Source organism: Entelurus aequoreus, linkage group LG02, assembly GCF_033978785.1.
Source record: "Entelurus aequoreus isolate RoL-2023_Sb linkage group LG02, RoL_Eaeq_v1.1, whole genome shotgun sequence".
Classification (NCBI taxonomy): Eukaryota; Metazoa; Chordata; class Actinopteri; order Syngnathiformes; family Syngnathidae; genus Entelurus; species Entelurus aequoreus.
This window is the reverse complement of record NC_084732.1, coordinates 84,719,253-84,746,512: the sequence shown is the minus strand read 5'-3', so window position 1 is coordinate 84,746,512 and position 27,260 is coordinate 84,719,253. Positions and strand designations below refer to the sequence as shown.

General features: G+C 37.1%; 1 protein-coding gene across 1 annotated transcript in view; it reads left to right on the top strand.

Annotated features, from left to right (window-relative positions):
- acsf3 (acyl-CoA synthetase family member 3) overlaps nt 1-27,260 on the top strand; it is a 121,510-nt gene that overhangs the window by 40,674 nt on the left and 53,576 nt on the right. The window contains exons 6-7 of the mRNA XM_062033650.1: nt 18,645-18,739; nt 21,505-21,631. Coding sequence (XP_061889634.1) covers nt 18,645-18,739; nt 21,505-21,631 — 222 coding nt within the window. The remainder of the gene's footprint in view (nt 1-18,644; nt 18,740-21,504; nt 21,632-27,260) is intronic.

The window sequence follows — 27,260 nt, the reverse complement described above, 5'->3', positions numbered from 1 at the left end:
TATTCTCTATTAGATGCATTGGTTTTCTGTATTGGGACCATGATTTATGTCCTTACTTGTTCACCGGTCCTCATATAAAAGGTACTTTTCCTTCTTGATCTCTCAAGAAGGGTTGAAATACAAGAACACACACACACACACACAAATACACACACGTATTATTCTCTCTAGCTTTAATGGTGTTAGGATGTAAAGGCGGGGTTGCAACATGAACAAAAGCATATGTGGAGAACGACTATTTTCAGAGAAGACTCTGAACTTTAGACAGCTCGGTCTTCCCCCCAGTGGTATTGCTATTGTTTGTACTTACTCCTTTGTGTAGAATAAATTGTTCATTTTCAATTCTAGTCACCTCTCTTTATCTAGACAGCCTTAGAAAAAACGAATCTGGGAGGACTCTTCCCTGCAAAAGGAAGGGTCCCAACAACAACAAACAACATTCACAATAATAGATACATTAATAAGGTAGTATCTCTTTGAAATTATTTTTAAATTAAAGCAAATAAGAATAGTGCTGGACATATACCTGTCTATATAGCAAATGGAACCTTCACTGACATTTGTGAGAATCCCCCAGAAGTCTTGTGTTTTCTTAGCTTCATATGATGTCTTTTGATCCTCACTACAGACAGGTAAGTCCCATGATCCCAATCCTATACCTTCCTCACATGTGCAGGAACAAAAGCAGTCTTGAAATCAGGTCAGATCAGAGGTGGATGCTTTCTTCTCTTTTCTCTTCTTCAGCATCTCTCTCCTCTCTTGCCTTCATCGTTTTCTCCCATTTCCCTCACCTTTTTTTATCTCACATATCTCTCCTAATCCTGAAGAATAGAAAACGTAATTTCTAAGGATAGTTTTGAAGCATTTGAAGTTTAAAAATAATCATATATATATATATATATATATATATACTTTTGACATTTTTATGAGTTTGTCCATTTTTTGACAATGAGGGATAGTGTGAATTTTTTTGGGGAAAAAATGGCATTGTTACGTAAAAAATACATCCAACCATCCATTTTGTACTGCTTGATGCATCAAAATCAGTGTCATGATGAATTATTGACCTATTAAAGGCTGTAATTACCGCATCTAAAGTATTCCACTTTGCAACTCATTTTTGGGAATATAGCTCTTTTTTTTTTTTTTTTTTTTACAAAAAGAGCATAAAACGTAAAAAAAAAAAAAAACATTACAAATACATGAAAACGTTACACCTATGGTTAGGTCTGAAGCTGTTAAAAAATGTAAAACGTTGAAACTTTAAAAAATAATAATATCAGACTTACTTATAACACTTTTTTTGGCAAACGAGGGACAGCGTGAGTTTTTGGAGAAAAAAAAAACTGTCATTGTTCCAAAAATAATAAGACATCAAAATCAGTGTTGTTATGAGTTACTGACAGCTGTGTTTACCTAATCTAAAGTACTCTACTTTGCAACTCGTTTTTGGAAATATTGCACATGTTGTGTTTTTACCATAATAAAAAATGTGGGTTTATTTTACAAAAAGAGCATAAAACATTTTAAAAAATCATTACAAATACATAAACATTGTATATACATATGGATAGGTCTGAAGTTGTTGAAAAATGTCAAATGTTGAAAGATTAAGGCAGTAGAAAATGAATGGATGGACTTACTTATAAAACTTTTTTGAGAGCGTCCGTTGTTTGGCTAAGGGGGAAAAATAATAAGACATCAATTTCAGGGTTGTTCGAAATTAGTGACCTATTGGGTTTTTTTCACTAAGCAACTAATTTATTTTTCGAAATATTGCATATTTTGTGTTTTTCCCTGTATAAACAATGGGGGTTCTTTTTTTTTTTTTTTTTACAAAAAGACCATAAAACATTAAACACATTAAAAAATATACAAACACTGTATGTCTATGCATAGGTCTGAAGCTGTTGAAAATGTTAAACCGTTGAAAGTAAAAAATAAAAAAAAAACGAAGTTATGACTTACTTATAACACTTTTTTGAGAGCGCCCGTTTTTTGGCTACCGGGGGATACTGTGAGTATCTGGGGGAAAAAACTGTCATTGTTCCAAAGATAATAAGACCTCAGAATCAGTGTTGTTATGAATTATTGACTCTTTAATGGCTGTTATTACCTCATCTAAATTATTTTACTTTGCAACTCGTTTTTGGAAATATTGCATATTTTCTGTTTTTCCCATAATACATTTTTTGTTTTTGTTTTTATAAAATGATAATAAAAAATTAAAACATTACAAATATATAAAAACCTTTTAAATGTGGCTAGAAATGAAGCTGTTGAAAAATGTAAACTGTTAAAAGTTGAAGGAAAAAAATGTAAATAAATAAATATATATATATATATATATATATATATATTTATATATATATATATATATATATATATATATATATATATATATATATATATATATATATATATATATATATATATATATATATATATGTATGTATGTATGTATGTATGTATGTATGTATGTATATATGTGTATATATATATATATATATATATATATATATATATATATATATATCACTATATGACTTACCGGTACTTATAACACTTTTTTGAAAGCATTCGTTTTTCGGCTAAGGAGGGATATTGTGAGTATCTGGGAAAAAAACTGTTATTGTTCCAAAGATAATAAGACCTCAAAATTAGTGTTGTTATGAATTATTATTAAGATTAAGATTAAAGTACCAATGATTGTCACACACACACTAGATGTGGTGAAATTTATCCTCTGCATTTGTCCCATCCCCTTGGGGAGCAGTGGGCAGCAGCGGCGCCGCGCCCGGGAATCATTTTGGTGATTTAACCCCCAACTCCAACCCTTTGTTGCTGAGTGCCAAGCAGGGAGGTTATGGGTCCCATTTTTATAGTCTTTGGTATGACTCGGCTGGGATTTGAACTCCAACCTACCGATCTCAGGGCGGACACTCTAACCACTTGTCTCTTTAACGGCTGTAATTACCTCATCTAAATTAAATTACTTTGCAACTTTTTTGGGGAAATATTGCATATTTTCAGTTTTTCCCATAATAAAATTATTGTTTTTGTTTTTATTAAAAGACCATAAAAATAAAACATTGCAAATATATAAAAATGTTGTATATGTGGATAGGTCTGAAGCTGTTGAAAACTGTTTAAAGTTAAATAAATAAAATAAAATAATACTTTATGACTTACGGGTACTTATAACACTTTTTTGTGAGTGTCCGTTTTTCGGCTAAAGAGGGGTCGTGTGAGTATCTGAAAAAACTGTCATTGTTCCAAAAATAATAAGGCATCATTTATTAATCATGTTATTAATTATTTACTAATTAAAGGCTGTATTTACCTCATCTTAAGTATTCCAATTTGCAACTTGTTTTTGGAAATATTGCATATTTTGTGTTTTCCCCATAACATTTTATTTTATTTATTTTATAAAACATAACAAAACATCACAAATATCAAAAGACTTTAGGTCTTAGTACAGGTTTTTCATCGCTTAGGAGGCTTAATGTAGTTTTAAATGAATTAGACTTAAGGGTTAAAGCTAAACCTAATTAGCTTGTAAAGTGCATCCTCGTGTTTCGGGTCTTAATGGGGAGGGTGTTGTTTTTGTTTGTTGGTCACGTGCTGTTTGGCATAAACAAAACAGGCAGCCATTCATTCCGCTCAGGTGGTTATTAGGAGTAGTTTTGAGAGACGGGTGCTTCTATTGACGCAGAAAAAACATTTAGGGGAGAAGTGTGCGCAGGTGTGAGCGTTTGCAGGCGTGATGGAGTGGGTCTGTTACTGTCTTGTCTTAAAGTAGGTTAAAATGGATCAATAGCAGCCAGAGGAAACCGAGAGAAAAGAAGTGGGAGGGATTCACCCTCCTGTGGTTCTTTTGTAGACACCATCTTTTTCTCATAAATACTCATACACACTATTGACAGAGAATTTATTTATACATTCCCCTGTATGTGGGGCATCTATCCTTTTGGCCTATTTTTTTTTTTCCTTATGTGTCTTACAGTTTTAGAGCATCGCAGATAAACAGCGGTGCGTCTTTCTAGGTCACGCTGCCCTTGTAAAGATGTAAATATATGAGACGATTACATCATCACACCTCGCGTCTACTGAAAGTCAGGCTCAACCTTGTATCATCTGTTATCGTCATTGGCAAATGTGCATCTCGATATCGCATGGGATGACATTCATTTGTGTCAAGGAGAAATGTCGTTTTATTGATGCATATGACTGGTGCTTCACAGATTGTGTGTAACTGAATGTGCGCTTGTTCGCATATACATTCACATATCGATACATTCTATGAGAGGAAAAAACAAATGTATTTTTGACTGACACAAAAAATGTAGGTTCTCAATTTTTTTTGTGTGTGCAGTGCATCCGTAGGGTATTCACAGGGCTTTACTTTTTCCACATTTTATGTTACAGCCTTATTCCAAAATGGAATAAATTCAGTTTTATCCTCAATTCTACACTCAATACCTCATAATGACAATGTAAACGTTTGTTTTTTTTACATTTGCAAATGTATAAAAACATTTTTATAAATATAACATATATATAAGTATTCAAAGCCTTTTCTCAATACTTTGTTGATGCACCTTTGGCAGAAATTTCAGCCTTGAGTCTTTTTGAATGCGATGCCACAAGTTTGGCACACCTATCTTCGGGCTGTGTCGCCCATTCCTATTTGCAGCGCCTTACAAGCTCCATCAGGTTGGATGGGAAACTCGGTACATTGCTGCATTCATCTTTCCCTCTATCCCAGACCTGGGCAAATTAAGCTTTTCAATCCGGCCCGCCGGACATTCCCAAATAATAATCGTTAAAGGGGAACTGCACTTTTTTTATATGAGCCAGGCACGCATTTTACTTTGTTTTATACATTCTAAATCATACTTGCCAACCCTCCCGTTTTTAGCGGGAGAATCCCGATATTCAGCGCCTCTCCCGACAACCTCCCGGCAGAGATTTTCTCCTGACAAACTCCCGGTATTCAGCCGGAGCTGGAGGCCACGCCCCCTCCAGCTCAATGCGGACCTGAGACTGAGTGGGGACAGCCTGTTCTCACGTCCGCTTTCCCACAAAATAAACAGCTTGCCTGCCCAAAGACCTCATAACATCTAGGGCTTTTATAGAGTGCACAACTGCGCACACAACAAGGAGACGAAGCAGAAGAACGAGGAAATTACAGACATGGCGGCCGAAATGATATACTCATCATGAACGGAGAAGTTAAACAGGACAATACTGCCATCTAATGGATAGCCACTGGAACACTGAAATTCAAGTATTTTTATTTTTTTTCTATGTAAATAAAATAAAATTTAAAAAATATATATATAGCTAGAATTCACTGAAATTCAAGTATTTCATACATATATATATATATATATATATATATATATATATATATATATATATATATATATATATATATATATATATATATATATATATATATATATATGTATATATATATATATATATATATATATATATATATATATATATATGAAATACTCGAGTTGGTAAATTCTAGCTGTAAATAACCACGCCCCCAACCACGCCCCCCGCCCCCAAACACCCCACCCCCCCACCCCCGACCAAGCCCCCCCCCCCCCCCCCCTCCCGATAATGTAGTAAGAGGCACATTCGTAATAACATGTGATATTTACATATTTTGCTCATTTTAAGCATACGGTGGCCCATTCATTTAACAGGATCATCGTAACGTTTGTTTTTCTCTTCATCAACAACACTACCACTAATGATGGCATACTTCATGAGGGACAACTTTGGGACAAATTATGATCCAGAACCTTATATTTTTTTAACTTAAATAAAAGGAGGATGATCTACAAGCGTTGTGTGCTAAACAAATGCAGCTTTGATGAAACACTAAGCATCATGTAGCAGTATTGCTAAATACTAAACAAGAAATACAAACTACGAACAATTACTTACTGTACAATGTTGGCTTTCACTTGTATGTCGACTGATGGGATGTTAATATACAGTATTCTCGTTTAGATGAAGAATTAATCATAATCCTTACAAAGGGTTGAAAAAAAAAAAGTGCCGCAATTTAGCATATTTTTGTCTTTCTCGCCATCCTTGGGTTTCAATACAAATTAGAATGCATAAAAAAGAAAACATGCTATTGTCTTGGGTAGGGACTGTAAAATATATGCAGTATTCCAACAAAAAAAAAGTGCAGGGGTCCGGTTGTGCAAGCCAACATTTTTTTTTTACCTATTACCTGTTTTTGTGTGTTTGAAATCACCAGAAGTCTCGAAAATGTGAAATGAAACCATGGAGGCATGGTGGAGATATAAATCAAACACAATTTTAAACTTTACTGACGGATGTTGCCTAAGTTACATCTGCGGATACCTCCAAATATGCCAAAGGTTTGCGCATGCTAAAATCCGCCACTGTTGCCACATAAAAAGTAGCATATAGTTCTAATCAGTAGACTCCATATGGAAGGGCTAAAAACTAAAACATGGCTGACAGGGTGGAGACGCAGTCGAAGGTGGCTTGGCCTGGAGGAGGATTTGTTGCTTTATTTGTATTTGACGTTATTAGATGTTTGGGTAGAATTTGACTAAACAAAACCAATTTTCTTTTAAGTAATATATAATTTTTTCACAGCTGTTGATGTATTTTATGGAGGAATGTAGTTAATCATAGAAATCAAGAATTTATTCTGAATCTAATCGAATCGTGTGGTCCCCATAGATCAGACCCGGGCAAATTAAGGCCTGGGGGCTGCATGCGGCCCGTAAAGCTTTTCAATCCGACCCGCCGGACATTCCCAAATATTTTTTTTGGATCTTTAAGATGGAAACTGTAGCTGCCATTATGATGTGCAGTGATGTTTTCAAACGACGGTAAGTCTTGAACTATACAAAGTATTTCAATGGTCGGAATCTGCACTTATGCATGATATACTAGTTACTATGGTAATCTAATGAGTTACTATGGTAATCTAATTAGTTATTATGGTAATCTAAGTCACAGCAGCTCAGACGAGGCACCAAGCAGTGTGGGTGGGGAGCGTTTCCACAGAGCGGCCAGCCTGAAATGCGGGTGTCAGGGACAGACGCGGAAGGAGATTTTTACAACAAAGTTCTAAAGCTTAGTGATGTATCCGATATATCAGATTGTAGGTGTTTTTGTTTTTTACCCTTTGCGTTCATACTTTGCTGTGTTTGTTGCATTTTTGTTGCGTTTCACTTGATTGTAAAATAACGTGTGACGTTCATATGTTGTCAATATTCAGTGTTTTATCATTCATACTTAATATTGTAAATCCCACATTCTTTATTTTCATGTACATTCTGGGTGTCTCATTCAATAAAAACATTTAAAATTCCATTCCATTTTTTCAGGCGTTTTTTAGCATTCAATCAGACATTATTGTGAGGTTTTGTATTAGTGTTCTTAAAAATAGATTATACCGACCCCAGGCACTTTTTTTTCTCTAAATTTACCCCCCCCCCCCCCCCCTTCCCCCAGGATATGTAATTGCCCAGGGGCCGTACTTATCAAGCTTCTCAGAATTACTCCTAAGAAGTCTGCTAAGAGTTGACTTAAGAGTAAATAAATTCTTTGCTGAAAGCTGCACTTAAAAGTTAGTTATCAAGCGTCTTACTCACACTTTCAGCGAAGTGTAGGACTGAATCTTAAGTGTCACACTCAGAGCTGAATTACGACATTACTATGTGCCGTAAATGGAATTTTAGGTGACGTCATTTCTGTGTCCATTGAAATGACCAATCACGGAAGGGAATCCGTTGTCTAAGAATAAAGAAATATCTTGGAAATATTTAATTGGACAATGGGAGTGTATATTTTGACAATAAACTACAAAATAATACAAAACAAACTAGTCCCCGCCGCCACTCACGCTACCGCTCCCTCTCTTCTATCGCCCACACACTCACTGACGTCACTCACCTCACGGCCACACACATACGTTACTGTCATAACATTTTCTTTCCAATTCATTAATTAGGCAACTAATTTGAGACTGGTGTGGGTGGCTCTATATATACTAGCCCACTGCAGACACATGCAGAAATCAACAAGGAATCGAAAAGTATTAAATCTGTGACAAAAATAATATCCGCTCTGTCTAAACGATACCGTTTGATCAGCTGCTCGTCATAAAAACAAAACAAAACATTGTTCCGTTCCCTGAACGTTCGCGCACGTCTCTCTCGCCTCAGTGCCATCCCCTGCTGGCAACTCCTAACCACTTAAGACACCTCTGAAGGTCTCTTAAATATCGTGGAGAGTAGGAGTGATTCTTAGACTTAAGAACGTTGATAAAAAGCTTTTATTCTTAAGTTTGAGAGTAGGACTAAATTTCGCAAATTCTCAGGACTTAAGTGTAAAATGGCACTCTAAGAAGCTTGATAAGTACGGCCCCAGGTCTGCCATAGATTTACAGCCATAATATTTAAACAAGCCAAATGTTAAACATAAACATATCATATACTAAACGTAGATGACAGATGTATTTGAATAAGACCCAGGATGGCACGTAATGTTTTATTCCAAAAAAAAAGCATGTCTGTCTAGTGACCTGGAATGCCTGAAATTGATCATAAGTGCGTGAACATACTATACATGTCTTCATACTAGCTGGAGCAGTCAAAGCAACTAAGTGATGGTTGTGGTCCCCGCATGGGAAGCAAGTGTTACGTTGTGTGTGACAGACATTGTAATTTGCCAATCAAGCAAGAGTGAACAAAATCAATATTCAGTTTGAGAGTAACTCTTTAATCAAGGCCTGACCTGTTCTTAATCAATAGAGCAGTGGTCTGTGAAATAGTGTAAGCGCCTGAAGCATGGAAGCACGCACACAAACAGAAGACCTTCTCCTTTCTCCTCCCCTGTCTCTGCTGTAATGACTGAAGCAGACTTTAGACACCAGTTGCTGTCAGAATAATCATGCTTTTGTTTTACTCATTCCCACATTATTTGTTACACTCAAACATGACTGCAGCTTGACAATTACTTCACTTTTGGCGCCCAGGATTTCTCCCCCCCCCCCCCCTCCCCTTGAATCTTGTCAGCTTAATTTAACCATTTTAACAAAACTGTGCTGCACTAAAAGGCTTTGTCAAGCACTCAGCAGCAGTCAGACAGGGGCTGAAGGGCCCGGGCAAAAAAAAAGAGATGGAGCAATAGTAGAGACACACTGAAGTGGTTGACTAAATGTGTGAAGTACTGAAGGCATTATGTGATACAGTGCTTTTTAGGGTTGGAAGTTGTCGATGCTGCAGGTAAGTGCTTACACAAGGACGGACATTTCACACACTTCCAAGTAGTTCAGATTGGGGGTCTGGGATCCTCTACCAGGTCCAAAAAGGTACTACATGCACTGCAAAAAGTCAGTGTTCAAAAACAAGAAAAACAAATACAAAAATTAGGGGTATTTTATTTGAACTGAGCAAAATTATCTGCCAATAGAACAAGAAAATTTGGCTTGTCAAGACTTTCCAAAACAAGTAAAATTAGCTAACCTCAATGAACCCAAAAATACCTTAAATAAGTATATTCTTACTAATAACAAGTGCACTTTTCTTGGTACAAAAAAAAAATATGAGACCTTTTTGCTCAATATGTTGAAAAATATTCTTAAATGAAGTAAATGCTAGTGCCATTATCTTGACATAATGATATGCGCCCGGCATTACATTTCTTGAAACCAGCAAACTTATACTAAAAACTAATTTATTGTTCTTAATGGAAAGGCAACAAGGCGACCGCTTGTTACTCTCGGGGTCTACTAGCCGCTCAGGCAAATCATATTGTCTAAAAATGCATTTTTCCATCGATAACATGACATCATCGCGCCAAGTGCGTGCTCTTTCAGTCAATTAGTGCGCATGTATACAGCCCGCCCCCCGGCCAAAAAATATTTTATTGTAATTTTGAGGCATCTATGTGAATGTGCATGAACTATTTCTGTTCAAATTTGTTTGAAATGTCACATGTTAAATGTTTAAATATTAACTGTCAGTTTACTGTACTGTGCCAACTGTACTACTATATGAGTACGTATTTTCTATTGTTTCATTGAAAATAAAACAGCAAAGTCCATTTGGCTGTCATCTGTTTTAATATGAGACACAATTGTGTCAAAGTCATGATTTTTTTTTTTTTACATGCTTGAAATAAAAAATTATTACTTTAAAAAAGTAGTTTTATTCTTGTGAGTGTTGATGACACAGCTTTGCAACAGTTAAAATTCTAGTTTCGAGCATGTTTTACTCAATATAGGTCATAAAATCTCAGCAACAAGCTGTAATATCTTACTGAGATCATTTAGGACCAAAACACTTAAAACAAGTAAAACACTCTAACATGAAATCTGCTTAGTGAGAAGAATTATCTTATCAGACAGAAAATAAACAAATATCACCCTTATTTAATCTTACTTAGATTTCAGTTTTTGCAGTGTGGGAGGTGGTGAATATATTTTTTTAATATTCCACCTTTATATTCTGAGTACAGTAGGGCGACTAGATCTGACCGATCCATATCTAAAAGTAGGTCTGACCAATCCAAGACCCTGTCTACATTAAGCCAGATAACTCATTAAACAAATAATTATTTAGCCTAAGCCCCATATCAGCCACACTAACCCATCGTTTAAGGTTCCCTTCCTTGGATAATCTTTTACACGGGTAAGTGCGTCGTGTATTTCTTGAATATACAGCTCTTAGCTTTGTATGGACTCATTAATCGTTTACAAACTGAGTTCGGAGAGGAAGTGACGCCAGAAATGCCGCGTCCCACACAGGAAGTGACGTCAGAAAGAACGCGCCACAGCCAGCTTCATAACAAGCGGTTTCGTAACTCGGAGGTAACCACTGAAGAGATGGAGGCAAGTCATCCAGACATACCTGTGTTTCTCCTTCTTCTACATGTACAGACGCTTGTGGAAATCACACCTTAAGAGGAGAAAACACGCGATTGCAGCTATTTGGGATACAACACATCTCAGACGGCAACATAGCAATGTTGAGCGACGGTTTTGTATAAGGCCTGGAAGAACGGCAGCCTGGTGGGATATGTTTGTCAACAAGTGTGTTGTGCCAGCGGAATGGCAAGAGAACTTTCCAATGTCCAGGTCAGCTGTGACTCTACTTAGCGAAAAACTTCATCCATTTGTCGAAGGGGAGACAACGAGAATGCGATCTCTCGTGGACAAGGGAAGACTAAGAAAAACAGCGAATGCATTTGGACTGGCAAAGCAGACTATCAGTTATTGTCCGCGATGTATGTCGAGCGATTACTCAACGTCTAGTTTTGTACTCCGTAACTATTGTGAAGCCATGAAGTGGTTGCGGCCGTCAAGCATCTATATATACATATATGTATGTATATATAGATGTATATATATTTATATATATGCATGTATGTGTATATATATATATATATATATATATATATATATATATATATGTATATATATATATATGTATATGTATATTTATATATATATATATGTATATATATATATATATATATATATATATATATATATATATATGTATATGTATATTTATATGTATATTTATATATATATGTATATTTATATATATATATATATGTATATTTATATATGTATATATATGTATACTTATATATATATGTGTGTATACAGTATATATATATATATATATATATATATATATATATATATATATATATATATATATATATATATATATATATATATATATATATATATATATATATATATGTATATACATATATATATATATATATATATATATATATATATATATATATATATATATATATATATAATTTATTTTTATTTTTTTTCTATAATTTTTTTTAATTGATTAAGAATCGTTACAAGTAAGAATCGCGATTCATTTGAAAATCAATGTTTTTTACACCCCGACCATTTTTGCCAACCTTGAGACCTCCGATACCGGGAGGTGGGGGGTGGGGGGCGGTGGGCGTGGTTAATAGGGGAGTAGTATATTTACAGCTAGAATTCCCCAACTCAAGTATTTCATATATATATATATATATATATATATATATATATATATATATATATATATATATATATATATATATATATATATATATATATATATGTATATATATATATATATATGTATATATGTATATAAATATATATATATATATATATATATGTATATATATATATATATATGTATATATGTATATAAATATATATATATATATATATATATATATATATATATATATATATATATATATATATATATATATATATATGTGTATATAAATACTTGACTTTCAGTGAATTCTAGGTATATATGTATATATATATATATATATATATATATATATATATATATATATATATATATATATATATATATATATATATATATATATATATATATTTATTTATTTTCTTATACATATAAATAAAATAAATACTTGAATTTCAGTGTCCCGGAGGCTATCCAGTAGATGGCAGTATTGTCCTGTTTAACTTCTCCGTTCATGACTGAGTATATCAATTCGGCCACCGTGTTCAATGGAGAAGTCTGTTCTACAAAATGTACAGGCAACATAATTACATACCCCTTCCCCTTCGAACTGTCCTGGATGAACTGAAATTCTTGTTTCCATTCTTGTATTTCTTCATCTTGCTCGTCGACGGCGTCGCCATGTCTGTAACTTCCTCGTTCTTCTGCTTCATCTCCTTGTTGTGTGCGCAGTTGTGCACTCTACTCTCTTAAAGACGTAGATGTTATGACGTCATTGGGCAGGCAAGCTGTTTATATTGTGGGAAAGCGGACGTGAGAGCAGGCTGTCCCCACTCAGGTCCGCATTGAGCTGGAGGGGGCGTGGCCTCCAGCTCCGGCTGAATACCGGGAGTTTGTCGGGAGAAAATTTCTGCCGGGAGGTTATCGGGAGAGGCGCTGAATACCGGTAAAACCGGGAGGGTTGGCAAGTATGACCCCTACAAACCATGTCCCACCCTCCCATGAATATCATCAACACAAGTATGCAACATTATAACATTTGTAAGTCAGAAAAGAGGAAAATCCTCTTTACTGGTTAATGTCCAACAATAAGCTCTTCTTAAAACATAGAGCAAGTGTCACAGTATCCTCCTAGACAGTAAGTTACTTGACCGTGGTCCAAACAGCTGCATCAGCACTACATCCGAGCAGGCTGAGCTGACTGTTGGCAACTGAGACGAATGGCTTTCGGGTCATTGTATTTTCCGGACTCAGCAAACCATTTTGTGACCAGTTATGCCTTGCGGATGGAGGTTAATGCCATCCTGGAGGAGAGCACTCCCTCTGCGAGAGAAGCGCTTCATGATGATAACTGATGTTTATTGTATGCCACCGGGACACTAACAGTTTGTCGAATGCGGAACACAGGTCACAAGTTTATTTGGAGCACATTCTGTGTCTTACTGCACTCACTGACAATACAGTAATACATCAAAAAATGTATCTTCTTTCATTTTCAAATTGCACTTTTTTGGAAGTTTCATTCACAATTCTTAGGTAAGACAGGAACACAAACTATGTTTTTCTTTTATTGTATGGTTTCTAATTCATAAATAAACGTCAGCAAAAGTCAGCTAACAATGGAGCCAATGAAATTTGCTCTAGTCTGCCTACAAAGCGCTCTAAAACATCCACAAACCCCCATCAACATTATATGTGCATGCTGTAAAAGTATATACAGTCGTGGTCAAAAGTTAACATACATTTGTAAAGAACATAATGTCATGGCTGTCTTGAGTTTGGAGAGTAATTGGAGCACATACTTGTTGGTCACAAAAAACATTCATGAAGTCTGGTTATTTTATGAATTTATTATGGGTCTACTGAAAATGTGAGCAAATCTGCTGGGTCAAAAGTATACATACAGCAATGTTAATATTTGGTTACATGTCCCTTGGCAAGTTTCACTGCAATAAGGCGCTTTTGGAAAAAATAAAAGTGCTGCAAACGAGCATCTTTTCATGTCTTTCTCGCCATCTCCGGGTCTAAGTTGGTTGAACTCTGAAGAAAAGTTTATCCTTTTCGCGTTTTGAACAGTTCGTACAGCTGAAAACAACACAAGCATAGGGCATGTTTTCTTCGAGAAAGGCTAAATGGCGCCTAGTACCCATTGAAAACGGAGCTAGCTTCACCACCACCAGTATTGATTGGGCGCTACGTAAGCCGGACGTAACGTCAGTAACATTCCAGTGTCTAAGTGCAAACAACAAACAAAGTAAAACAATCACTTACTGTACAATGTCTGCTTTCACTAGGATGCCGACTGGTGGGATGTGTATATCTTCCCGTTTCGATGAAGAATTAATAATAATCTGTGGAAAGGGTTGAAAAAAAATAAAAGTCCCGCAAAAGAGCATCTTTTCATGTCTTTCTCGCCATCTCCGGGTCTATGTTGGTTGAACTCTGAAGAAAAGTTTATCCTTTTCGCGTTTTGTACAGTTCGTACAGCCGAAAACAACACAAGCATGGGGCATTTTTTCCTCAAGAAAGGCTAAATGGCGCCTAGTACCCATTGAAAACGGAGCTAGCTTGACCACCACCAGTATTGATTGGGCGCTACGTGAGCTGGACGTAACGTCAGTAACATCCCAGTGTCTAAGTGCAAACAAAAAACATAGTAAAACAATCACTTACTGTACAATGTCTGCTTTCACTAGGATGCCGACTGGTGGGATGTGTATATCTTCCCGTTTCGATGAAGAATTAATAATAATCTGTGGAAAGGGTTGAAAAAAAATAAAAGTCCCGCAAAAGAGCATCTTTTCATGTCTTTCTCGCCATCTCCGGGTCTATGTTGGTTGAACTCTGAAGAAAAGTTTATCCTTTTTGCGTTTTGTACAGTTCGTACAGCCGAAAACAACACAAGCATAGGGCATTTTTTCTTCGAGAAAGGCTAAATGGCGCCTAGTACCCATTGAAAACGGGGCTAGCTTGACCACCACCAGTATTGATTGGGCGCTACGTGAGCCGGACGTAACGTCAGTAACATCCCAGTGTCTAAGTGCAAACAACAAACATAGTAAAACAATCACTTACTGTGCAATGTCTGCTTTCACTGGGATGCCGACTGGTGGGATGTTTATATCTTCCCGTTTCGATGAAGAATTAATAATAATCTTTGGAAAGGGTTGAAAAAAATAAAAGTCCCGCAAAAGAGCATCTTTTCATGTCTTTCTCGCCATCTCCGGGTCTATGTTGGTTGAACTCTGAAGAAAAGTTTATCCTTTTCGCGTTTTGTACAGTTCGTACAGCCGAAAACAACACAAGCATGGGGCATTTTTTCCTCAAGAAAGGCTAAATGGCGCCTAGTACCCATTGAAAACGGAGCTAGCTTGACCACCACCAGTATTGATTGGGCGCTACGTGAGCTGGACGTAACGTCAGTAACATCCCTGTGTCTAAGTGCAAACAACAAACATAATAAAACAATCACTTACTGTGCAATGTCTGCTTTCACTGGGACGTCGACTGGTGGGATGTTTATATCTTCCCGTTTCGATGAAGAGTTAATAATAATCTTTGGAAAGGGTTGAAAAAAAATAAAAGTCCCGCAAAAGAGCATCTTTTCATGTCTTTCTCGCCATCTCCGGGTCTATGTTGGTTGAACTCTGAAGAAAAGTTTATCCTTTTCGCGTTTTGTACAGTTCGTACAGCCGAAAACAACACAAGCATGGGGCATTTTTTCCTCAAGAAAGGCTGAATGGCGCCTAGTACCCATTGAAAACGGAGCTAGCTTGACCACCACCAGTATTGATTGGGCGCTACGTGAGCTGGACGTAACGTCAGTAACATCCCAGTGTCTAAGTGCAAACAACAAACATAGTAAAACAATCACTTACTGTGCAATGTCTGCTTTCACTGGGATGCCGACTGGTGGGATGTTTATATCTTCCCGTTTCGATGAAGAATTAATAATAATCTGTGGAAAGGGTTGAAAAAAAATAAAAGTCCCGCAAAAGAGCATCTTTTCATGTCTTTCTCGCCATCTCCGGGTCTATGTTGGTTGAACTCTGAAGAAAAGTTTATCCTTTTCGCGTTTTGTACAGTTCGTACAGCCGAAAACAACACAAGCATGGGGCATTTTTTCCTCAAGAAAGGCTAAATGGCGCCTAGTACCCATTGAAAACGGAGCTAGCTTGACCACCACCAGTATTGATTGGGCGCGACATGAGCCGGACGTAACGTCAGTAACATCCCAGTGTCTAAGTGCAAACAACAAACATAGTAAAACAATCACTTACTGTGCAATGTCTGCTTTCACTGGGATGTCGACTGGTGGGATGTGTATATCTTCCCGTTTCGATGAAGAATTAATAATAATCTTTGGAAAGGGTTGAAAAAAAATAAAAGTCCCGCAAAAGAGCATCTTTTCATGTCTTTCTCACCATCTCCGGGTCTATGTTGGTTGAACTCTGAAGAAAAGTTTATCCTTTTTGCGTTTTGTACAGTTCGTACAGCCGAAAACAACACAAGCATAGGGCATTTTTTCTTCGAGAAAGGCTAAATGGCGCCTAGTACCCATTGAAAACGGAGCTAGCTTGACCACCACCAGTATTGATTGGGCGCTACGTGAGCCGGACGTAACGTCAGTAACATCCCAGTGTCTAAGTGCAAACAACAAACATAGTAAAACAATCACTTACTGTACAATGTCTGCTTTCACTGGGATGCCGATTGGTGGGATGTTTATATCTTCCCGTTTCGATGAAGAATTAATAATAATCTTTGGAAAGGGTTGAAAAAAAATAAAAGTCCCGCAAAAGAGCATCTTTTCATGTCTTTCTCGCCATCTCCGGGTCTATGTTGGTTGAACTCTGAAGAAAAGTTTATCCTTTTTGCGTTTTGTACAGTTCGTACAGACGAAAACAACACAAGCATAGGGCATTTTTTCCTCAAGAAAGGCTAAATGGCGCCTAGTACCCATTGAAAACGGAGCTAGCTTGACCACCACCAGTATTGATTGGGCGCTACGTGAGCTGGACGTAACGTCAGTAACATCCCAGTGTCTAAGTGCAAACAACATACATAGTAAAACAATCACTTACTGTGCAATGTCTGCTTTCACTGGGATGTCGACTGGTGGGATGTTTATATCTTCCCGTTTCGATGAAGAGTTAATAATAATCTTTGGAAAGGGTTGAAAAAAAAAAAAAGACCCGCAAAAGAGCATCTTTTCATGTCTTTCTCGCCATCTCCGGGTCTATGTTGGTTGAACTCTGAAGAAAAGTTTATCCTTTTTGCGTTTTGTACAGTTCGTACAGCCGAAAACAACACAAGCATAGGGCATTTTTTCTTCGAGAAAGGCTAAATGGCGCCTAGTACCCATTGAAAACGGAGCTAGCTTAAACACCACCAGTATTGATTGGGCGGGACGTGAGCCGGTCGTGTCGTCAGTAACATCCCAGTGTCTAAGTGCAAACAACAAACATAGTAAATCAATCACTTACTGTACAATGTCTGCTTTCACTGGGATGCGGACTGGTGGGAGGTTTAAATCTTCCCGTTTAGATGAAGAATTAATAATAATCTTTGGAAAGGGTTGAAAAAAAATAAAAGTACCGCTAAAGAGCGTCTTTTCATGTCTTTCTCGCCATCTCCGGGTCTAAGTTGGTTGAACTCTGAAGAAAAGTTTATCCTTTTCGCGTTTTGAACAGTTCGTACAGCCGAAAACAACACAAGCATAGGGCATTTTTTCTTCGAGAAAGGCTAAATGGCGCCTAGTACCCATTGAAAATGGAGCTAGCTTGAACACCACCATTATTGATTGGGCGCTACGTGAGCCGGTCTTGTCGTCAGTAACATCCCAGTGTCTAAGTGCAAACAACAAACATAGTAAAACAATCACTTACTGTACAATGTCTGCTTTCACTGGGATGCCGACTGGTGGGATGTGTATATCTTCCCGTTTAGATAAAGAATTAATAATAATCTTTGGAAAGGGTTGGAAACGAGCCTCTTTTAGTGTCTTTCTCGCCATCTCCGGGTCTAAGTTGGTTGTCAAAGTTGACCACCTTCTCAGTTTATGTCCACAACCTTCTACTATCCAGGTGATAGGCATGATTTTTAATCTAGAATTAACTTTACCAACTCAGAGGCGATGCAGCAGCTCAATATGTCAATATAAACTAGTTAGTGCTCTGTGATCACGGCACCTCTAAAAATAGTTTGGCTGCTTTAGCACTTATAATAACATTATCGGTAATACTTGGTTATTATTCAGGTCACGAGATGTAAATGTAGTATTATTGGTGCTTTTTGGGTCCTTTTTTAGAGGAATTTATGGGCGGAATAGTGTACTCCCATTAGCTACTTTGTTAGCCACCTCATACTTGTCATATTTTACGAATTAGAATGCATTAGAAAAAAGAAAGACACGTGTTCATGTCTTACATAAAGATTATGAATGATACGCAATGTTCCAAAAAAAAGTGCAGTTCCCCTTTAATTTTGGAATGCATGGGAAAATTCAAATGATTGATAATGACTAATTTATAATCAGATGATCAAAAAAATCCAACTAAATCTGACTTTTGTTCTCTGTATGTGTTTGTGTGACAGGAGCTGTTGGGTTGCCACTGCCTAGTGTGGAAGTGCGGATTGTGATGAATAACACAAACACCACAATTGTTGAGGGAAACCACAGAAAGACTCAGGTAGGCACGTAAATGTTTAATAATGAATAAAGCAAACTATGTTCTGGACCAAAAGTCATTCCATATTCTCTACTCTTCTCTTGTTTTGCCATATTTAAGTTATGGTGCTAAAATCTGGGGAAATAAAAGTACTGTTCATCCACTATCAAAATATAGAATTTCAGTGGTTTGTGGCTTTTGAAAAAAAGGCTAAAATCATGCACAAAGCAATTTATGACCGGATACCCAAGAATGTACAGTTGAACCTCGATCTACAATCCTAATTGGTTCTTCAACATGGTTTGCCAACAGAAAAGTTGTATAGTGAAACATAGTTCCCAATTAGAATCAATGTAAACTTTATTAATTGGTTCTAGCCTCGACAAAAGGCCCAATTTTAATATATATATATATATATATATATATATATATATATATATATATATATATATATATATATATATATATATATATATATATATATATATATATATATATATATATATATATATATATATATATACACACTACCGTTCAAAAGTTTGGGGTCACATTGAAATGTCCTTATTTTTGAAGGAAAAACACTGTACTTTTCAATGAAGATAACTTTAAACTAGTCTTAACTTTAAAGAAATACACTCTATACATTGCTAATGTGGTAAATGACTATTCTAGCTGCAAATGTCTGGTTTTTAGTGCAATATCTACATAGGTGTATAGAGGCCCATTTCCAGCAACTATCACTCCAGTGTTCTAATGGTACAATGTGTTTGCTCATTGGCTCAGAAGGCTAATTGATGATTAGAAAACCCTTGTGCAATCATGTTCACACATCTGAAAACAGTTTAGCTCGTTACAGAAGCTACAAAACTCACCTTCCTTTGAGCAGATTGAGTTTCTGGAGCATCACATTTGTGGGGTCAATTTAATGCTCAAAATGGCCAGAAAAAGAGAACTTTCATCTAAAACTCGACAGTCTATTCTTGTTCTTAGAAATGAAGGCTCTTCCCAAACTTTTGAACGGTAGTGTATATATATATATATATATATATATATATATATATATATATATATATATATATATATATATATATATATATATATAAAACCTACATAACAAGGGGGTAATAGCTCATCAATCTTTTTTTTTATCCAAACAACACAACAACATTACAGCAGTAAGTTTACCTTTTTTTGTGCTATAAATTGAGTGCAGGAAGTAAAAACCTGTCAGAAATTGCTCTGAACGGTGAGGTGAAGGATTAAATAAGCTCTGCTTCTTCCTACTCCTTATCAGATATGTTGTCATGACAAACTGTGAATATGTGATGTACCATTTTGTAACTGTGCACATGCTCGAAATAGACTAACATCATTACTATTGTTATATTTTAGAATGTTTATTACCGTGGTTGTAGTTTTCTCTGGTGTACAACTACTGGGAAAGCTGATATGTTGGCATAATTACAGGTGAAACTAAAAAAACTTGAATATCATGCAAAAATTCATTCATGTCAGCAAGTCAGCCAAAGTGAGATATGTCAAACCTTATAATTTTTTTTTATTCTGATATTTTTTCAATTTACGGTTTTCATAAGCTATTAGCCATATATATCAAAATTATATCAGTTAAAAGTTTGAAATATCTTGAGTTGCATGTTATGCGTCTATGTCAGGCCAATTCAACATCCTTCAAATAGGCTTGATGAAACCATTTAAAACGGGGTTGCTGCATGCAGTACTCCTGCTAAACCGCAGGGGGAAACAGCGAAGCATATGTGTCACAATGAAGCAGCAGTGGGTGAGTAGAAGAAGATGGCACCATTAACCCTGAAAAAAATAAAATAAATCGCAAAAATCAGACTTTTGACAGCGACTGGACAACAGAATATGAATGTATTGAAATTATTTACTTTGTGATGTCTTTTGTTTTCGTGGTTGTGTTGTTTTTAATTGTTTAACTCTGGCGATCAAAACTGGTTAAATACATGTAATGCCTAATTTGACCAGCAGAAGGCAATAAAGCTATACCTTAAGTTTAATTGTGTTAAACCACATTTGTGCAATGTTTGCTGTGTGTATTAACACTAAAACTTCTATTATATTTATGTAACATACACAATGGACATTATTTATGTAATGGACGCTATACTTTTGTAATGTTTATATTGTCAGTCTTACAAACCTAAATAAAGGAAGACGAATAAAGAAATCAAACTGAGACAAAAAATAATTCAAAAGAAGGAACATCAACCATAAAGAAAACGTAGCTTTTGTTTCTTCATGCTGTTAACTACCTGTCCAGCTGCACACGCTGGAAATGAGTAGCGACGGCAGAATAAATAGTTTATTGACAGTGCAGTGTGAAAGCTGATGTGTTTACTTTGTAAATAAGTAAACGCAGTCTCAAAAAAATATAACCTGCTGAAGCACTTTGTAAAGAAACATCCACATTTTGAAGTACGGCCCCTGAGACTTTGAGCTTCATTATGTAGTTGAATAGCCCTGGTCTATGTCATATATTAGTTCCACTTTGTAAATCTAATTGCTTGACTAAACGAACCTTTGCACGATATTCAAATATTTCCAGTTTCACTTGTATATAGCAATATTATAATTATACAGCAGATATACAAATCTCTATCCCTCCATGAGGTTATACCCCAGTATGAATTACCGTAAAGCTATTACTACCTTTGTAAGGGCAACACATTAAGTGTGTGTCACTTAGTTGTCCAAAAGATGATTAATGTATGTGGCTCCATTTTCTCCTCTCAATGTCAAAGATAAGGCCAGGTCTGGAGAAGAAGGAAGGTGAGCTCCTGGTCCGTGGTCCATCTGTCTTTAAGGAGTACTGGAACAAACCTCAAGAGACCAAAGAGTCTTTTACTGATGACGGCTGGTTCAAAACAGGTACCAAGCACTTCTATTTCTGCCTTCCTCCATGTTTTAGATGTGTTTTATGCTCAAACATACACACATTCCCTTGACGGGAGTGAATTCCCAGACTAACTGCATTAGTTGTCATGTCAGAGGGATTCATATCTGCAGTTAAATGATTTTAGACACGGGAATTTGTGTGTGCAGATGCGCTACTGTTAAATGGACTGTGCTTTTAGTGCTTTCTCTCCAAAGTGGCTGTGACTGCTTTGAGTCTTGAGGAACTGAGTATTGCTTAGCTGGTCGTCTTCTGTGTCGCACTGGCATTAGGAGGCTTGAGTGTAAATGTGTATCAGTATACTGTGCGAAGCTTTCATCAGTCTCTGCCTGCAGCCGAGCAATTCTTCCTCTAACCCCGAAAATCCCACTTTGCTGCAAAGCCACCGGGATGGCAGGGAGGGCAGAGGCAATCTTAGGATTGTCATGTAGATGACAGGAAAGAAGGAGCCGGAAGCAAAGAACTGGAAGATGAGCCCCGGAGTTGTGCTGATGGAGCAGGTTAGAAAGGTTTTGCAAGGACAAGGTGAGGAAGTGGAATGGATGGATGGAGGTGGAAAGCAGCAATGAAGAAGTGATGGAGAGAGGAGAGCAGAGCAAAATGTGTTTAATTGGCTTTGCAGCCTGGAAGGACAGAGATCCAGAGCACAGCACGCTGCTGTCACACTCCATTACAGCCACTGGCCACCAAATGAGAGCCTGAGAAATCAGCTCCCCACAGACTGGTCAGTACCTCAAGCCACACACACACACTCACACACACAAAGTGTCAGGTGGACTCAAACACGGACCACCTCGAAAAGTTTTACAAATGTATGTCAGAGAAGCTAGTCACGCACAGGAAGATCATTAGGAATTCCAAAAAATGTTCAAACACTACAAAGCTGTTTGCTAAAAGACTAAACAAAGATGCTGACAATAACCGACAGAAACATATAGACCAGGGGTCAGCAACCCAAAACGTTGAAAGAGCCATATTGGACAAAAAATACAAAAAGCATATCTGTCTGGAGCCGCAAAAAAATGAAAAGCTGTATATAAGTCTTATAATGAAGGCAACACATGACGTAAGTGTCTATATTAGCTATAATAGCCTACTATCAAACTGATGTGTCGCAGGCTGTAGCAAATCTTTGTTGACAGAAATATCGAAATGTAGTATTCATTCTACACATTTTTACAACATTAGTAAATCAGAGGCTACTCAGAAGGTGCGATAACTCCTGGAAACTTCTGGCTTTTAATGGCCAAAGGTATAGATGTGTGTGTCCAAGTTAAAGGAAACGGTAGGCTGTCTTCTTTTAATAGATTTATTACAATCTTTGGCAAACGAAGTAATGTTTCCTGTGGTCTGGAACAACATGGCGCACAAACACCTACCTGAAATGCAGTCAATGTTACATACAGATAATGTGGCATGAGAGATACAAAACTAAATTATATACAAAGAGGATAAAAGTAAAGGATATTAAGTTAGCTCAAATATTCCTACAAATGAGGCATAATGATGCAATATGTACACAGAGCTAGATTCCATGTTAGCATCGACCAGCTTGCAGTCATGCCTGATTAGCACTCCACACAAGTCAATAACAGCAACAAAGCTCACCTTTGTGCATTCACACACAGTATAAAATGTTTGGTGGACAAAATGAGACAAAGAAGGAGTGTCATAAAACACGTCTTTCTGTGGCAGCGTCAGAGAAAGTTGTACATCTAAACAAACTGCGGTGAGTTCAAGGGCCGCCAAAATTAGTAGGACAAAACGGTGCCAGCTTTTTTTAAACATGTTGCAGGCATCAAATTCCAAATGAGCTAATATCAGTAAAGCATGTTTAATATAAACTGTGGGATTTCTAATAATTAGGAAGGTTTGTGTCATGTTTGTCCTCCTGCAGAAACCATATTAAAACAAAAAATATGTTTTTCCCCTAATCTTTTTCCTTTTTCATACATCTTTGAAAAAGCTCCAGGGAGCCACTAGGGCGGCGCTAAAGAGCTGCATGTGGCCATGTTAGGCCATTATGTTAGAAATATATATTTGTTGAGATTGTGAGTTTTTCCAGTGAAAAGTGAGCAAAATTTACACTAAACATGGCACAAAAACAACTATCTGAAATGCAGCCAATATTACATACATATAATGTGTCATGAGACATGCAAAACTAAATTATATACAAAGAGGATACAAGTAAAGGATATTAAATGAGCTCAAATATACCTAAAAATGAGGCATAATGATGCAATATGTACACACAGCTAGCCTAAATAGCATGTTAGCATTGATTAGCTTGCAGTCATGCACAGACCAAATATGCCGGATTAGCACTCCAACAAGTCATTAACATCAACAAAGCGCACATTTGTGCATTCACGCACGGCATAAAACGTTTGGTGGACAAAATGAGACAAAGAAAGAGTGGAAGAATGTACATGAAAACAAACTGTTGCGTCACAGTCCACACTACGGTAAGTTCAAGGACTGCCGAAATTAGTAGGACAAAACGATGTTCACCAAATACTCTCATCAGTGTAGCATAAACACAAACATATTAAACAGTGGACTTTCTAAGAATTGGGAAGGTTTGTGTCATGTTTGTACTCCAACAAAAAACATACTGAAACAAAAAAAATACTTCCCCCCCATCTTTTTCAATTTTTAATAATTTTTTAAAAATGCACAAGGGAGCCACTAGGGCGGCACTAGAGAGCCGCGGGTTGCTGATCCCCGATATAGACTAATGACAGAGCAAAACAAATCACACAAATTATTAAAAGTCAGAGTACTGAAAACATGTTGACATCATACGTAGTGATATAAGGAGGCTATTTGACCTTAAATTTAAAATTAATTGGTCTTATTCGATTGGGAGGACTCAATTACCAACCTCGCAGTTTGAATCTTTGGACATTAAAACCCCCCCATCCTCTCTCTGTGGGAGGGAGGCGAGTTGAGTATCTGCTGAGGCCCCTGGCATATAGCGGCCGTTTTGGGAGAATAGACCGATTTTCTTCATTATGTCTTCTTTAAATAAAAGTTCCTTTTATGCAGACTAAGGATGTGAAAGTTTCGCATTACTTAAAGGCCTACTGAAACCCACTACTACCGACCACGCAGTCTGATAGTTTATATATCAATGATGAAATCTTAACATGGCAACACATGCCAATACGGCCGGGTTAACTTATAAAGTGCAATTTTAAATTTCCCGGCAAACTTCCGGCTGAAAACGTTTGGATATGATGACGTTTGTGCGTAACGTCAACGGTTGAAGCGGAAGTATTCGGAGCCCATTGAATCCAATACAAAAAGCTCTGTTTTCATCTCAAAATTCCACAGTATTCTGGACATCTGTGTTGGTGAATCTTTTGCAATTTGTTTAATGAACAATGGAGACTGCAAAGAAGAAAGCTGTAGGTGGGATCGGTGTATTAGCGGCGGACTACAGCAACACAACCAGGAGCACTTTGAGGATAGCAGACGCGCTAGCCCAACGACCTCACCTTAACTTCCTCCGTCTCCGGCCGCCAACCGCATCGGTGATCGGGTGAAGTCCTTCGTCGTACCGTCGATCGCTGGAACGCAGGTGAGCACGGGTCGTGATGAGCAGATGAGAGCTGGCGTAGGTGCAGAGCTAATGTTTTTAGCATAGCTCTGTCGAGGTTCCGTAGCTAAGTTAGCTTCAATGGCGTCGTTAGCAACAGCATTGCTAGGCTTCGCCAAGCTGGAAAGCATTAACCGTGTAGTTACATGTCCAGAGTTTGGTAGTATTGTTGATCTTCTGTCTATCCTTCCAGTCAGGGACTTATTTGTTTTGTATCTGTATGCAGTAAAGCCCGATGCTATCACGTTAGCTCAGTAGCTAAAGAGCTTCGCCGATGTATTGTCGTGGAGATAAAAGTCACTGTGAATGTCCATTTCGCGTTCTCGACTCTCATTTTCAAGAGGATATAGTATCCGAGGTGGTTTAAAATACAAATCCGTGATCCACAATAGAAAAAGGAGAAAGTGTGGAATCCAATGAGCCAGCTTGTACCTAAGTTACGGTCAGAGCGAAAAAAGATACGTTCTGCACTGCACTCTAGTCCTTCACTTTCACGTTCCTCATCCACAAATCTTTCATCCTCGCTCAAATTATTGGGGTAATCGTCGCTTTCTCGGTCCGAATCTCTCTCGCTGCTGGTGTAAACAATGGGGAATTGTGAGCAGCCCTTCCTCCTGTGACGTCACGCTACTTCCGGTAGGGGCAAGGCTTTTTTTTTATCAAAGACCAAAAGTTGCAAACTTTATCGTCGTTGTTCTATACTAAATCCTTTAATCAAAAATATGGCAATATCGCGAAATGATCAAGTATAAATAATAAATAAAATGATAAATGGGTTGTACTTGTATAGCGCTTTTCTACCTTCAAGGTACTCAAAGCGCTTTGACAGTATTTCCACATTTACCCATTCACACACACATTCACACACTGATGGCGGGAGCTGCCATGCAAGGCGCTACCAGCAGCCATCAGAGGCAAAGGGTGAAGTGTCTTGCCCAAGGACACAACGGACGTGACTAGGAAGGTAGAAGGTGGGAATTGAACCCCAGTAACCAGCAACAGCCACTCTACCAACTTCGCCACGCCGTCCCTATGACTGCTATCCCCGTTTAAATAAAAACATTTCATTTCAGTAGGCCTTTAATTATCATGGTTGTCAATATTATCACAATAATGTTAAATGGGCTCAAAAAGTACTTATACACACGCTGACATTGTTTGACCAAGTTGTATTTTTAAAATAATAACAAAATGAATAGACACATTGTTAGGAACAAACGCTATTTTGCATGTTTTGTGTTGCTTATGCTTCATTTTAGTGTTTTAGTCTCAGTAGTTTATCTGTTTTGATGGTTTTATGCTTTTATTCTTTTAAATATTGGTTTTTACTGTGGCACTTTAAGATATATTTCATTGAAATATGTGCAACAAATACAATCTATTATTGTTATCTATTATTTTTGGAGTACTCTGTTGAGCGATCACAGCTCGTAGGTTCCATGTGCACAATTGAATATGGTAGTTGCACAGACACCAATGTGTTTATGTAAGTTTGGATTGGGGTATGTTGCTTCTTAATGGAGAAAGATGTTAATGCCTCTTGTTTTCATGGTAGCATTTAAGCTAGCAAGCTGGCGCCAGTCAGTCTGCGAGTTTATAATAGTGCAGGTATCAATCACGATATTTTTTGGCCTAAGAAATAACTTACCTGCTATAGTTTTTGGCTTTCACTTCATTTGTCCTCATAGTGGTTGCTGCTTCCGGGTGTGACGTGTTTTGGCTCTCATACTCTATAAAAAGTATTTCTCTACACACAAAAATATTTTACTGATAGTGTTGGCATGACGTTTCTAATTGGGGTAGGCGTGGCTCGTCCAAAAGGTCCCGCTCCAGTGAAGCTAAAAGTTACCTGGGCGAGTGTATCAAGATGTCCATCAGTATTTGACATCCAGTGTTTGAAGGAGTCAGTGAGGCTTTGTGGCCAAATCTCGGCATCAGTGGGACTCGCCAGAAATTGGACACACAACGTGTCAACTTGTAGCTCTCCTCTGGCAAAGGTA